The sequence below is a fragment of the Lutra lutra genome, chromosome 9 (genome assembly GCF_902655055.1).
Source record: "Lutra lutra chromosome 9, mLutLut1.2, whole genome shotgun sequence".
Classification (NCBI taxonomy): domain Eukaryota; kingdom Metazoa; phylum Chordata; class Mammalia; order Carnivora; family Mustelidae; genus Lutra; species Lutra lutra.
This window is the reverse complement of record NC_062286.1, coordinates 98,862,186-98,874,385: the sequence shown is the minus strand read 5'-3', so window position 1 is coordinate 98,874,385 and position 12,200 is coordinate 98,862,186. Positions and strand designations below refer to the sequence as shown.

General features: G+C 40.2%; 1 protein-coding gene across 3 annotated transcripts in view; it reads left to right on the top strand.

Moving 5' to 3' along the window:
• The window catches only part of CFAP61 (cilia and flagella associated protein 61), a 298,721-nt gene that overhangs the window by 123,910 nt on the left and 162,611 nt on the right, over positions 1-12,200 (top strand). For 2 of the 3 annotated variants that reach the window (XM_047743844.1, XM_047743845.1), the window contains exons 14-16: positions 1,233-1,359; positions 5,241-5,318; positions 10,864-11,070. In XM_047743844.1, the coding sequence (XP_047599800.1) occupies positions 1,233-1,359; positions 5,241-5,318; positions 10,864-11,070 (412 nt within the window). Of the gene's footprint in view, positions 1-1,232; positions 1,360-5,052; positions 5,107-5,240; positions 5,319-10,863; positions 11,071-12,200 lie in introns of all 3 variants that reach the window. The other variant, XM_047743846.1, reaches the window with a different exon arrangement.

Below are 12,200 nucleotides of genomic sequence, written 5' to 3'. Positions count from 1 at the left end.
GAATGGGGTGTGTTTCAGGTCACTGTCTGTGCCGTGCCCTTGGGGGTGGTAGCCTGCCAAGAACCAGCTCCATGATTGTTACAGTCCCATGGGACCCAAGAACAGAAGCCTCCCTGGCTACCAGAGCCACGTGATCAAGGAGAGCATCCCGTGTCATCTGCACAGGCCTGAGAGTTTTAGCAAGGCAGCAGGAAAGTGCAGGGCTGGGGTGTGCCTGCTGGCTTTAGTGCGCAGCAGGGGAGCACAGGGCTGCATGTGCCTGCTGGTTTTAGTGGGGCAGTGGAAGAGTGCCGGGACTGCGTACGCCTCCTGGTACTAGCAAAGGAAATAGGGAGCACAAAAATGACACCTCTCAGGCCTTTGTCTCTGGAAGGAGTTCCAACAGGCTCCTTTCCCCTCCAGGAAATGCTTTAAGATTAGCAAACGAATCTCCTTCACATGTGATGTAGGTAGTTTTGAAACTGCTGCTTTTACACTGGGCCCCAGGGTGAGTGAGTCTACATGTGACCCCTTCCAGAGCAATATCTTTAGGTCCCTTCAGCCCTTCAGGTCTCTCTGGGTATAAGCCCCAGTGGTTTTCAAAGACAGGAGGTTTGGGGGCTCATCTCTTTGGAACAGGTCCTGAGAACTGGGGTATCTGAGGTGGGGCACTAACCCCTCACTCCTCAAGTAGAAGCTCTATATTTGTGAGATCTCTCCCAATCATTGGTCACTGTTCCAGGGTGAGGATTTTGGTAAGACTGCGTCTCTGCCTGTCCTACCATTTTGATGTGGCCCCTATTGCTTGTTGTGAAGGAGGCATTCAGCTCATTTTGAGGTCTTTTTCAGAAGAAATTATTCCATATGTAGCTCTACATTTGGTGTATCTGTGGGAGGAGAGGAGTTCAGGATCTTTCTATGTCTCCATCTTAGATACCCATCTTTTTGCACATTTCAAATTAAATGCATTTAGAATATAACTTTGTATTGTCTCTGGTTAATGAAAATATCAGTGATTTTTACCATATTCTCTATACTATTTTGCATGTGTTTTACAGATTTTCTAAAATAAAATGAGTTACTTCTATAATTAAACCCTAAGGATATATAGACATATATACTAGATATTATTTTATGTATATGTGATATTTTATAATTTTGTCTTCATTCAATATGAATGAATATTCATATTCGTAAAATATGAATACATATTTTAATACTCGAACCTAAAAAACATATCTCTCCTCCTCCAGGTCTATTAAAATAAGATTAGCCACTTTGTTGGATACTCCCGGTGTTGAAAATCTTGTTAGCACGCTCATGCTGAATAAGAGTATATTGGAGGATTTAAAGCAATACAATGAGGCTCGCAGAGACCATGTAAGTACCTACTATGACCAGATTGCCTTCCTTTTCCTTGTAATATGGACCATTATGACCCACATAGGTTCAACCTTGAAGTTTCCTTCAATCTCAGTTGTGGATAGTTGGAGAATTTTATGGTGGTGGGAATTGGGCAAAGGTGAAGTTGGAAGATGGGAACAAGAAAAGAATAGCTGAGAAGACTGGGGTTTAAGGATGTGAGGGTGTTCTTTTCACTGGTGGCCCCAAGGTGGGGTGCTGATCAGATATTCTAAACCCTTATCACAGGCATGGAAAATCTGGACTTGGTCCGGACAAGTATCCTGAAACAGGATAGATCTCAGGGCTTAGAATAGGCAGATCTGACTGAGGTTAAGGAATGGTAGCTCAAGAATCTGTGGGTGCCTGGTGCTCACCTAGCAACCCTGGATATCAGACTTAGGACAGTGGGATCCCTTTTGACCTTACTGGGTGATGATTCTGGCTAGACTTCTTTGTTCAGCTGCCTACATTCTCAGGTAATGGATGGGCTGTCAAACACCTGTATGACAAGTGTTGCGTTTTCTTTCTAGGATAGTAACTATACTATACCTTTACCCTGGCAAAGGACAATCTCATAGTGGTCCTAATGTTAATACCGCTTTCTTAAGGACCATGACAGTTAACTTAACCATACATGGAACAGTGCATGTAGTTAGAGAAATGCTTGGTTACTTTTTTGATAAATTTTATTTTGAAAAAAAAGTTTTATTGAACTATAACCAATAAACAGCTTGATATATTTCACAATTTGAATATACCGTGAAATTAATGAGCACCTGTTTCTAACCGCAGCCTACTGAAATCCCCCTCATGCTCCCATTCAGTTACTTTCTCCTCAGGTTAATACCACCTTGACTTCCAAGATCATAAATTGGTTATGCCTGGTTTTGAACTTTATTAAAAGTGATCACATAGTATGTTTTCTGATATCAGGCTTTTTTGGCTCAGCACTACGTTTGTGAGATTCGCCCATATTGTGCTGTAAAGTATTTCATTGCATGAAGATACCAGAATTTATTTCTTCTTTCTACTGTCATTTGAGGGAGTTTCCAGTTAGTGGCTCTTTTGAATAAGCACTTTAGTTAAATTTTAAAGTCATCAAGAGGGAGACACCAAATACCTAAACCCAGTGAAATAGTTGCTATTTATCAAGGCATCAAATTAAAATAAAACTTCTCTCCAGCGCATGCTTTTTTGTTTTGGTTTGTCTTGATCTTATAGTGTTTTTCATTTTTTTGCTCCTTTCCTCTTGACCTGCCAGTGCAGTGTGACACATCACCCTGGTTCACAAAGTGTGGTTTAAGGAGTCAAAAGGGTCTTTGAGACATAAATTTTCAGGGGTGTCTGTGAAGTAAAACCCATTTCCATCATAAGAGTAAGAAACTATTTTCCTTTTCCACCGTATTGATATCCACACTGATGGTGCAAACACAATGTGGACAGAATCTTGAGAGCCTTAGTGTGAATCAAGGCAGTGGGCACCAGATTTCATTGGTTTCTTTATCGCCATTCACTCATGGCAACAAGAGGGAAAGAGAGCCTCGTAAAGATAGCATTGCACATCAACAGACTGGCTAAAATACAAAGAGTGGCAACACTATATGCTAGGAGGGAGAATGCAGGGAAATAGGATAATCTGTATGTTGCCAGTAGGAATATAAAATGATATCATTGCTCTGGAAGATGTTTGGGCTATTTCTTCAAAAACCTCAATGCAGCAATCATATGACCTAGTAATTGCACTTCAGGGCATTTATCCCAGACAAATGAAGACTCATACACGAATGTTCATAAGCAGTCAGAAATTGGCCCAGATGTCCTTCAACAGGTGCATGGGTAAACTGTGACACATCCATGCCATGGAGTAACAGTTAACAGTACAAAGGAATGAATTGTTGATGCGTGTATCAACTTGGATGTATCTACAGAGAATTGTGCTGATTTGAGGGGGCGGAGGGAAAGCTAAACCCTAAAGGTTAAATACTGTGTAGTCCTGCCTACTTCACATTTTTGAAATAACACAATTTTAGAAATGGGGAAGAGATTGTTGCCAGGCTTTAAGGATGAGAGGAGGGCAGGGAGTAGATGGATGTGGTTATTGTAGGGCAACCCCAAGGGATCTTTGTGTTAGAACCATTCAGTCTCTTGACTGTGGTGATAGATACATGAACCTCTACAGGGGATAAAATTAGGTAGAACTTGACTCACATACACACAATCACATCAGTATGCATTCCCTGCTTGTCCTATCATACTAAAGTTTTGCAGAACATTACTGTGACGGGATACTGGGCAATGTGTATGAGGAATGTCTCTGTATTATTTCTTACAATTGCTTATGAGTCTACAGCTTTCTCCATATAAATTTCAATTTAAAAAAACAAAAGCCAGTTTCACTCGAAGCAGTAAAAATTATTAACTTTATTAAACTTCAATCCTTAGACACGTGTATTTTCAGTATTCTGTTGTAGCAAAATGAGAAATGTACATAAAGCTCTTCTGCTGTAGACTGAAGTTGTTGGTTGTTCCCAAAAAATCATTTCTGCAATTGCTTGATCTTCATGTTGAACCAGCCACTGTTCTCATAGAACACCATTTTTACTTGAAAGAAGAGCTGGCAGACAAAATACGGTTACTCAGTCTTAGAAAGTTGGCAGACATTTTCTTAAAAATGAATGAAGTGAGGCTGTCACTCCAAGGAAACCACTGACAGCATTTGTTCCCTCTGATAAAATCCAAGCTTTTGGTAAAAAAATCAGAATTTTGGAAAATCAGTATCTCTCATCATGAGCTTGACAGCTTCCAAAAACTTAAAAATTGTTCTAATGAGGCTGGTGGCGATATTACCAAATGTGGTACTTTGATATTTTGTCATAGGTCGCATTTGGGAAATCTATGTAGGTTTGGTGAACCGATATTTTCCAGATATAACATGATGTTATGAAATCACAAATAGGTAAAAGATTCATTCAAACAACAGGATAGACAGATGGGTTATAATGTAACAATGTATACCAATTTATCGATATGGTTTCAGATTCCACATTGCAGCTCATCTTCAAACAGTACCACTTGTTGAGTTTTGGTGGAGCATCAGAGAAGACGATCCATAATTATCTGAAAAGATGACTTAAATACTTCTCTGTTTCCCAACTCTGTATCTTTGTGAAGACAGATTTTTTTTTCATATATTTCAACCAAAATAACATATTGCAACAGATTGAATACAGAAGCAGATACGAGTATCCAGCTGTCTTCCATTAAGCCAGACATTAAAGAGATTTGCAAAAATATAAAACAATGCTACTCTTCTCTCTAAATATTTTTGTCAAATTTTAAATTTTGTTTTAATTAGTAAATTAAACAAAAATGAATAAACAAATTAAAAATTTTCTCAGTTTTAATTTCCAATACAGAAACTACTGATAGATAGCTATTACACACATACCCCATGCTCTTCAGAGTCTCAGGGACTAGGCGTCCTGAGAACACAATTTTTAAGAACCACTGATGTAGAGCTAAAGAAAATGGATTCCAAGTCAAAGGGACTGTGGTTTAAATCACAGAGTCATCCTTTAGGAGCTGGAAATCTTGGCATGTTCCTCAGCCTCCTGATCCTTATTTTCTTGTAAAAGTGAAATAGAGGTAGTGATAATATTTACCTTGTAGGAGTTGGCTTCAGTGAACACAGGGAAGACATTCAACTTAGTGCACAGTCCAGAGGTAAGTAATGGTGGATGTTGGCGCTGACTGTTATTGCCGTTAGGTGACCATGCTTAAGGCTCACTACTGACTGCTTACAGAAACTTTGACAGTTATATTTTTAAGGGCCTTAAAATACATGCTTATCTTTTCAGGATGGAACACCAATGAAGGCATTTGTAGCTGAAGTTGCAGAACAAATAGTTGGCATTGCAGTGATCAGAGACGAAATGGTAAACTGTAAAATAGACATTGATGTCCTGGATTATGCCTTTTTATATCATGAATTAGCACACAATGCCTCTTTTTCATTTTTGCATATTTAATATGCAAAATGTCTTTTTTTTGAAGGCTATAATTTTTTTGGAAGGATATAAATTGTCATCTGCTTGCATCCCACTTGGTTGACTTTCAATATCCCATTTCTTTTTCAGTCTAAAATATGACAGAGAATACATGAAAGTGTTCACATTTTAAGAATTCACTTAACCTTCCATCAGGACCTCCCCCCAAAAAAGTCTTAACGGCTCTCCCCAAAGGATTACTACTATTAATAATTAGGCATCAGGGGCTCCTGGGTGGCTCAGTCCTTAAACGTCTGCCTTCAGCTGAGATCATGATCCTGGGGTCCTGGGTTCAAGCCCCGCAACAGGCTCCCTGCTCCGCAGGAAACCTGCTCCTCCTTCTTCCATTCCCCCTGCTTGTGTTCCCTCTCTTGCTGTGTTTCTCTCTGTCAAATAAATAAAATCTTTTAAAAAAATAATTAGGGGGGCGCCTGGGTGGCTCAGTGGTTTAAGCCGCTGCCTTCGGCTCAGGTCATGATCTCAGAGTCCTGGGATCGAGCCCCGCGTTGGGCTCTCTGCTCAGCAGGGAGCCTGCTTCCTCCTCTCTCTCTGCCTGCCTCTCTGCCTGCTTGTGATCTCTCTGTCGGATAAATAAATAAAATCTTTAAAAATAAATAAATAAAAATAAATAAAAAATAAAAAAATAATTAGGCATCAATCCTCTTCTACAGTCTTCCTTGCGCTTAATTGCATGCATTTTGTGTGTGTGTGTGTGTGTGTGTTGTCAATGGGACATGTGATTTTTTTTTTCCTAATGCACAGCCAGTTCTTCCTAAATATTTATTACTGAATAGTTCATTCTTTTCCTGCTGATTTAAAATACTACCTTTACATGATGAAATTTCCATGTGCTTGTGTCTATTTTTAAACCCTCTGTTCTGTTCTGTTCCATGGATTTGTTGTTGTTGTTGTTGATATCGGTTGTATTATCATGTACTTTGATATCTGGTAGGGGAGTCTTTTCTCACTCATTTTTTTTTAATATAAATTTTCTTGCCTAATTAGTTATTTCCTCTTCCAGATAAGCCTTATAACATTTACTATGAACTTATTTGCACCTTGGTGGTTTTTATAGAACAACTTAGGCCAACAATTAAAATACTGATGGTGGTGGTGGTGTGTTGAATTCTTTTGGGTTCTTCAGTAAAGTTTTGTGGCTTTTAGCATACAGGTTTCTTGTGCCAGGTATTTTGTTTGCCCCCATAGGTTTACTCTCTGCTCTGTTCTGTCCCAGGGAGCCTGAGCTGGTGGGCAACATCATGGGCGCCTTCACCAGTCATCCTCTAATTGGGTTTGGCCAATGGCGAACCCTGAGGAGAGGAAGGGAGGAGAGTGTGGTTGGGATGCCTTTAGTTGGCTGTGTCTTTATTGAGTTCCTTGACCTTTCCAATGTGGCCTTTTTTCCAGGACCCTCTCAGTTTGGACTTTAGTAAGTAGTACGTCCCATGTCACCCACCTAGGGTGGTGATAGCTTGAAGTTTCTGCTACACTATCCTTACTGATGCTTTGCCCTGCCTTGTAAAGAGTCTTTTTGTTAAACCCACCTCCAGTTATCCTAATTTGAACATACCATCTGTTTCATGCTGAGACCCTGATTGACATAGTCCTGGACATCATGATTTATTTTTGTTTTATATTTTTCTAAGTATTGTGATTAAATACTTTTTTTTTCCATTGTACTTTCTGAATGTTTATTTTGGTATGTGAGAAAAATACTAATTTTTGTGTTGTGATCTTATATCCAGCCACCTTTTAGAAGTCTCTTTAGTGTTCTGAGAGTTTTCAGTTGATTCTCTTTTCTGGTACAGCGTCATTTCTACCATATTCTATTGGTCAGAGCAGTTACAGAGCATGCTCAGATTCCAGGGTTAGAGAAATGGACTCCACTTCTTGATGTAGGTGTGGCAAGGTCTGTCTACCAAAGAGCATGTGGGGTACAAATTATTCTTGTAGCCATCTTTGGAAAATAGAATCTGCCACACCTCCTTCTAAAAATATTTACATTTTATTCCTTTTTTGAGTTTTATTGTATATTTAGAATACCATTGAGTAGTAGTGTTTATAATGAGTACTATTGAGGTGTTCTTGATTTTAATGGGAATGAGTCTATATTTTCCTCCATTTAGTATGTAATATTTGCTGCAGGTTTCTGGCATATATCCTTTATCAAGTTAAAGAAGTTCTCCTCTTTTTCTAGTTTACTAAAAGTTTTTATTCTGAATGAGTGTTGAATTTTATCAGATGTGCTTTTGACATTTATTCAGATGACCATATGGCTTTATTCCATTAATGTATCCTACACCATCCTTGTTCTTGGATTTGTTTCTTTTTTTTTTTGACTTGGTACATCTTTGAGTAATTCTTTTAGAAATATTGGTAGATACATACATATATATTCAAGAAGTTTTCATTTTGTCCTCACCCTTGAGTACTCATTAGGCTGTATATAGAATTCTTTTTTTTTTTTAAGATTTTATTTATTTATTTGACAGAGAGAGATCACAAGTAGATGGAGAGGCAGGCAGAGAGAGAGAGAGGGAAGCAGGATCTCTGCCGAGCAGAGAACCCGATGTGGGACTCGATCCCAGGACCCTGAGATCATGACCTGAGCCGAAGGCAGCGGCTCAACCCACTGAGCCACCCAGGCGCCCTGTATATAGAATTCTTATTCCAACTTCTTCTCAACAGATTGTTGAAGTTTTTACTGTCATGATCTTCCAGTGTCACTGATAAAATGTAATCTGATATAAATAAATTTTGTTTGTTTGCTTTCTGTCTTGATAATTAGTTTCTTTTCTATCTCCAAAATTCTGAGATTTACTAAAGAGTAACTTTAGTAACTTTAGTAACTCTGAGTCTTGAGAATATCTTTCTTCTATGATTTCGTAGTTTTTTCCTGTTTAGATTCTTCATTCTCTTCTTAAATTCCTTTTAAGATGGATGTTGGACCTTTGGAATTGTCCTTCACTGTCTCTTAACTTTCTTCTCACTTCTTTATCTCTTGTACTTCTTACTCTTTATTCTAGGGGACTTCCTTGATTTTATTCTAGGGGACTTCCTTGATTTTGTCTTCTGGATCCCTAATTCATTCTTCAGCCATGTCCATTCTGTTATGCAGGCCTTCTGTCAGAATTTTCTTTTTAAAAGATTTTTATCGAGAGAGAAAGAGAGAGAGAGAGAGAGTGCACAAGCATTATGGAGGAGAAGAAGGGGGGGAAAGAATCTCAGAAAGGCTCCATGCTGAGCACAGAGCCTGACAAAGGGCTTATCTCACAACCATAAGATCATGATCTGAGCCGAAACTAAGAGTTGGACTGAGCAACTCAGGTGCCCCTCTATCTGAATTTTCATTTTAAGGTTTATATATTTAACTTCCAAGTCTCTCCCTTGTTCGTTTCTTATTCCTTTTTGTAGCAGCTTGTTTGTTGATGTTATATGCAGTATCCTTCTTTGTATCTCTGAGGACACTAAGTAGAATTTTTTTCTAAAAAAACTCTCTTCTGTTCCCTTAGAGGGAGTTGTAGTTTCTCTATTCTGATCTTTTGCATTTGTCAGTTTTCCCCAAAAGTCATGAATGGAAGATTATAGTATCAGTATGGCTGCTGGCATGAGTATCCATGACAGATGTGCTTCCCCATTGCATCTGGGATGGGAGGGCTGCCCATCCCAGTCTCTAATTGGGAAGGGGCATCAGTTGTCTGGCTTCCTCTTGTAGTTTTCAATGTAGATGATTCTGGCAGGTGGTAGGCAGGTTAAGAGGGTGTAAGCTAGTGTTAGAGAACTTTGATACATTTCCTTCCAAGATAAGACTCCTTCGCTTTTTTCTTTTTTTTAAGATTTTTATTTATTTGACAGAAAGTGAGAGCGTGCATGCGTGTGTGCACACATGTGAGAGAGAGAGAGAGAGAGAGAATGAGTGGGAGGAGTGGGATAAGCAGGCTCCCTTCTGAGCAGGGAACCTGACTTGGCGCTTGATCCCAGGATCCTGAGATCATGACCTAAGCCAAAGGCAGACACCTAACCTACTGAGCCACGCAGGCATCCCGTAGACTACTTTTGTGTCCTCCATCACACCACCTTCATACTTTAAAAATAATTTTTTGTTGTTATTTTAAGGGACTTGGGATGGGAAGAAAATGGCCCATGCTGTTTTGAGCTAGTAACCTCTGTAGGCTCTTCACTTGTTTTTCAATGATTTCTCAGCCCTACATTTATTACTCATTTTCTCTTATAATGAGGGATGCCTTCTTGGTAATTAAAGAAAAGTCTTAGGGTATTAAGACAATTATAGGGTCAGTGCAGATGGAAAGGTCAGTCCTTGCCAGAACTGCCCCGAGCTCCCTCTCCTCTGTGCTTTGTGGCAGAGGCTGTAAAGACAAAGGACCTCGATGGGATTGAATACAGACTTGGTTTCCTGAACTTTCTAATGCCAGCTTTGCTGATCACAGAGCAAATCAGGTTCTCACTCCAATTCCTCTTTTTGAAAGTGTGCTTTTAGGACAATTCTGCTAGAGAAAACAAGAAGACATATAAGTGCTTTCCAATGTGTGTGTACTTTGATATTTGCCTGCACACCAGGAGTGTTTACTGCTCTTGTCATGAGAGAAAGTCACACTCACTCTGGACGGCGCACCCACCCTACTGTGTGCACTACGGGGAAGAGAAGCTGTGCACAGTTAGCAGAGCCCCTGCTTCTCTGCCCACAGAGAAGACGAGCCCCTGCTTCTCTGCCCACAGTGTGGGGGACCAGGAGTGATGGTCGGAACTAGAACCACAGAAGCCAAGCAGAATGCCTGATATTTTCTTGTATAAGTAAACACCAGTCCTTTAAATTACCTTAAATTACCTTCCACAGTCTAAAAATAGAATACTTGAGAGACATAAAAAGTTTAAGGAATGCCTACAGACAAGGTCTAGCCTTGTGGTTTTATTGTAGACCAACCCAAGCCACGTGCCAGTCAAAGTATGTGACCTGTGGGATGGCACATTTCCACATTAATGGGTGAAGAGAGGATGGTAGTGAGTCCAGAGAACACCAGTGGCGGTGTTTGTCCTGCTGCTGAGTTTTGTACGTGTTCAGTGGGTCACATTGACCAGCTGGTGCTCCCCTTCTCCAGCAGTGGTGACGAGCTGCCATCCTGTCACCTGGCCACTAGCAGAGACTCGAGGCTCTCTGGGTTTTTAGCAGCCGTGACTGTAAGGAACCAATTCCAAAGCTGTGTTGTCACCCCTCAGAGATAAGCCATCAGAATTTTCAGGAAACGTAATTTTCCATTTTCAAAAACTAAACAGTGAAATGAGGTAGTAAATCAGAGGAGACAAAAGCACGTTTCTAACTACAGTACCTCAGGTAATTCTTACAAGGTTTTTGTGACAAAATGCACTCCATTTGTTTAAAACATCCTTAGATGTCCTTTCCCCTCCTCTGTTTTAGGATATAGAGTACATACGATCCCATTACAACATTGAAGATTTCATCTACTTCAGTCACCACCAGCGAGAAGAACATGGGCACTTGTACCACTTTGCCCTGAACCCTGTCTTTCGGCACTACACCAAGTTTTTCCTGAAGGAGATCCTCCGTTTAGGCTTTAAGTCCTGTCTCTACTACCCTGTTTACCCGCAGGCCAGGGAAGGCAAGGTAAAAGAACGTCATCATTCATTCACTTTTCCAGCACATCAACCTTCGCGATGTCATCTATGTCGTGTGCCATACTTCATTCCTGCCTCGCTGGATGGATTCAGATTATAACATGCCTCTGAATTTCAAATGGCCACATTGGCCCTTTTATTTATTACACTATAGTGAAAAGTCCAGCAGACTGAATTTCAGAGACATATAAATGTCTCTTATAACCATTACAATTAGTAGAACAATTTGTTGGCTTTTCCCTAGTGACAAAACAGAGACTGAAAAGTGCAAAATTGCTCTAAGGGGCATGGAGGTCAAATAATTTCTGATGGGGCTTTAGTGAAATGCCAAAATTATCCTATTGGGTTCTTCAAGCAAAGAACACTCTTGTTTGAACTCATAGAACAAATCAGTTCAATCCTGTAAGATCGATGTGCTCTCAGCATTCCAAATAAACCCTGTAACAACTGCCATAAGAGGGATGGATAAAAAGCGGAGATGTATGAAGGTAATGTAATCTTTATGTAGCAAATACCTGTATAACTCTGCCCAACACTGTTTCACTTACGTAAACTAATCCTTTTGCACTAAAAGCCATCTACAGTGTATCGAAACATGCACAGATAGCAAGCTCTTCATGTGCCTCAGTCTTGCTTTCACTTATCCTGTTTAGTCTTCAGAGCACTTTTCACTAGCTAAATTATCTTTTATCACGAAAGCAGAAGTGATTGTCTGTCTTTTTTTTTTTTTTAAGATTTTATATTTATTTAAGAGAGAGCAGAAGCAGGGGGAGCAGCAGCAGAAGAGAGAGAGAAGCAGGTTACCCACTGACCAGGGAGCCGGACATGGGGCTCAATCCCAGAACTCTGGGATCATGACCTGAGCTGAAGGCAGATGCTTAGCTGACTGAGGCCCCCAGGTGCCCCTGTTTGTCTGTCTTGTTCAAAGTTGCATCCCAGTCCGAGTGCCGAGAAGAGTCACACACGTGTGCATGCCCACATCAGTGTGTCTACACACACACATGCACACACACACGCACACACAGTGTCCTGGTTGTTCCACAGGCAAGGGTCTCTTCAAGCTGGCTTCTCAAGGTATTGCTTCTGGCAAGTCCATCCCTCCATCATTCAGCTCCATGT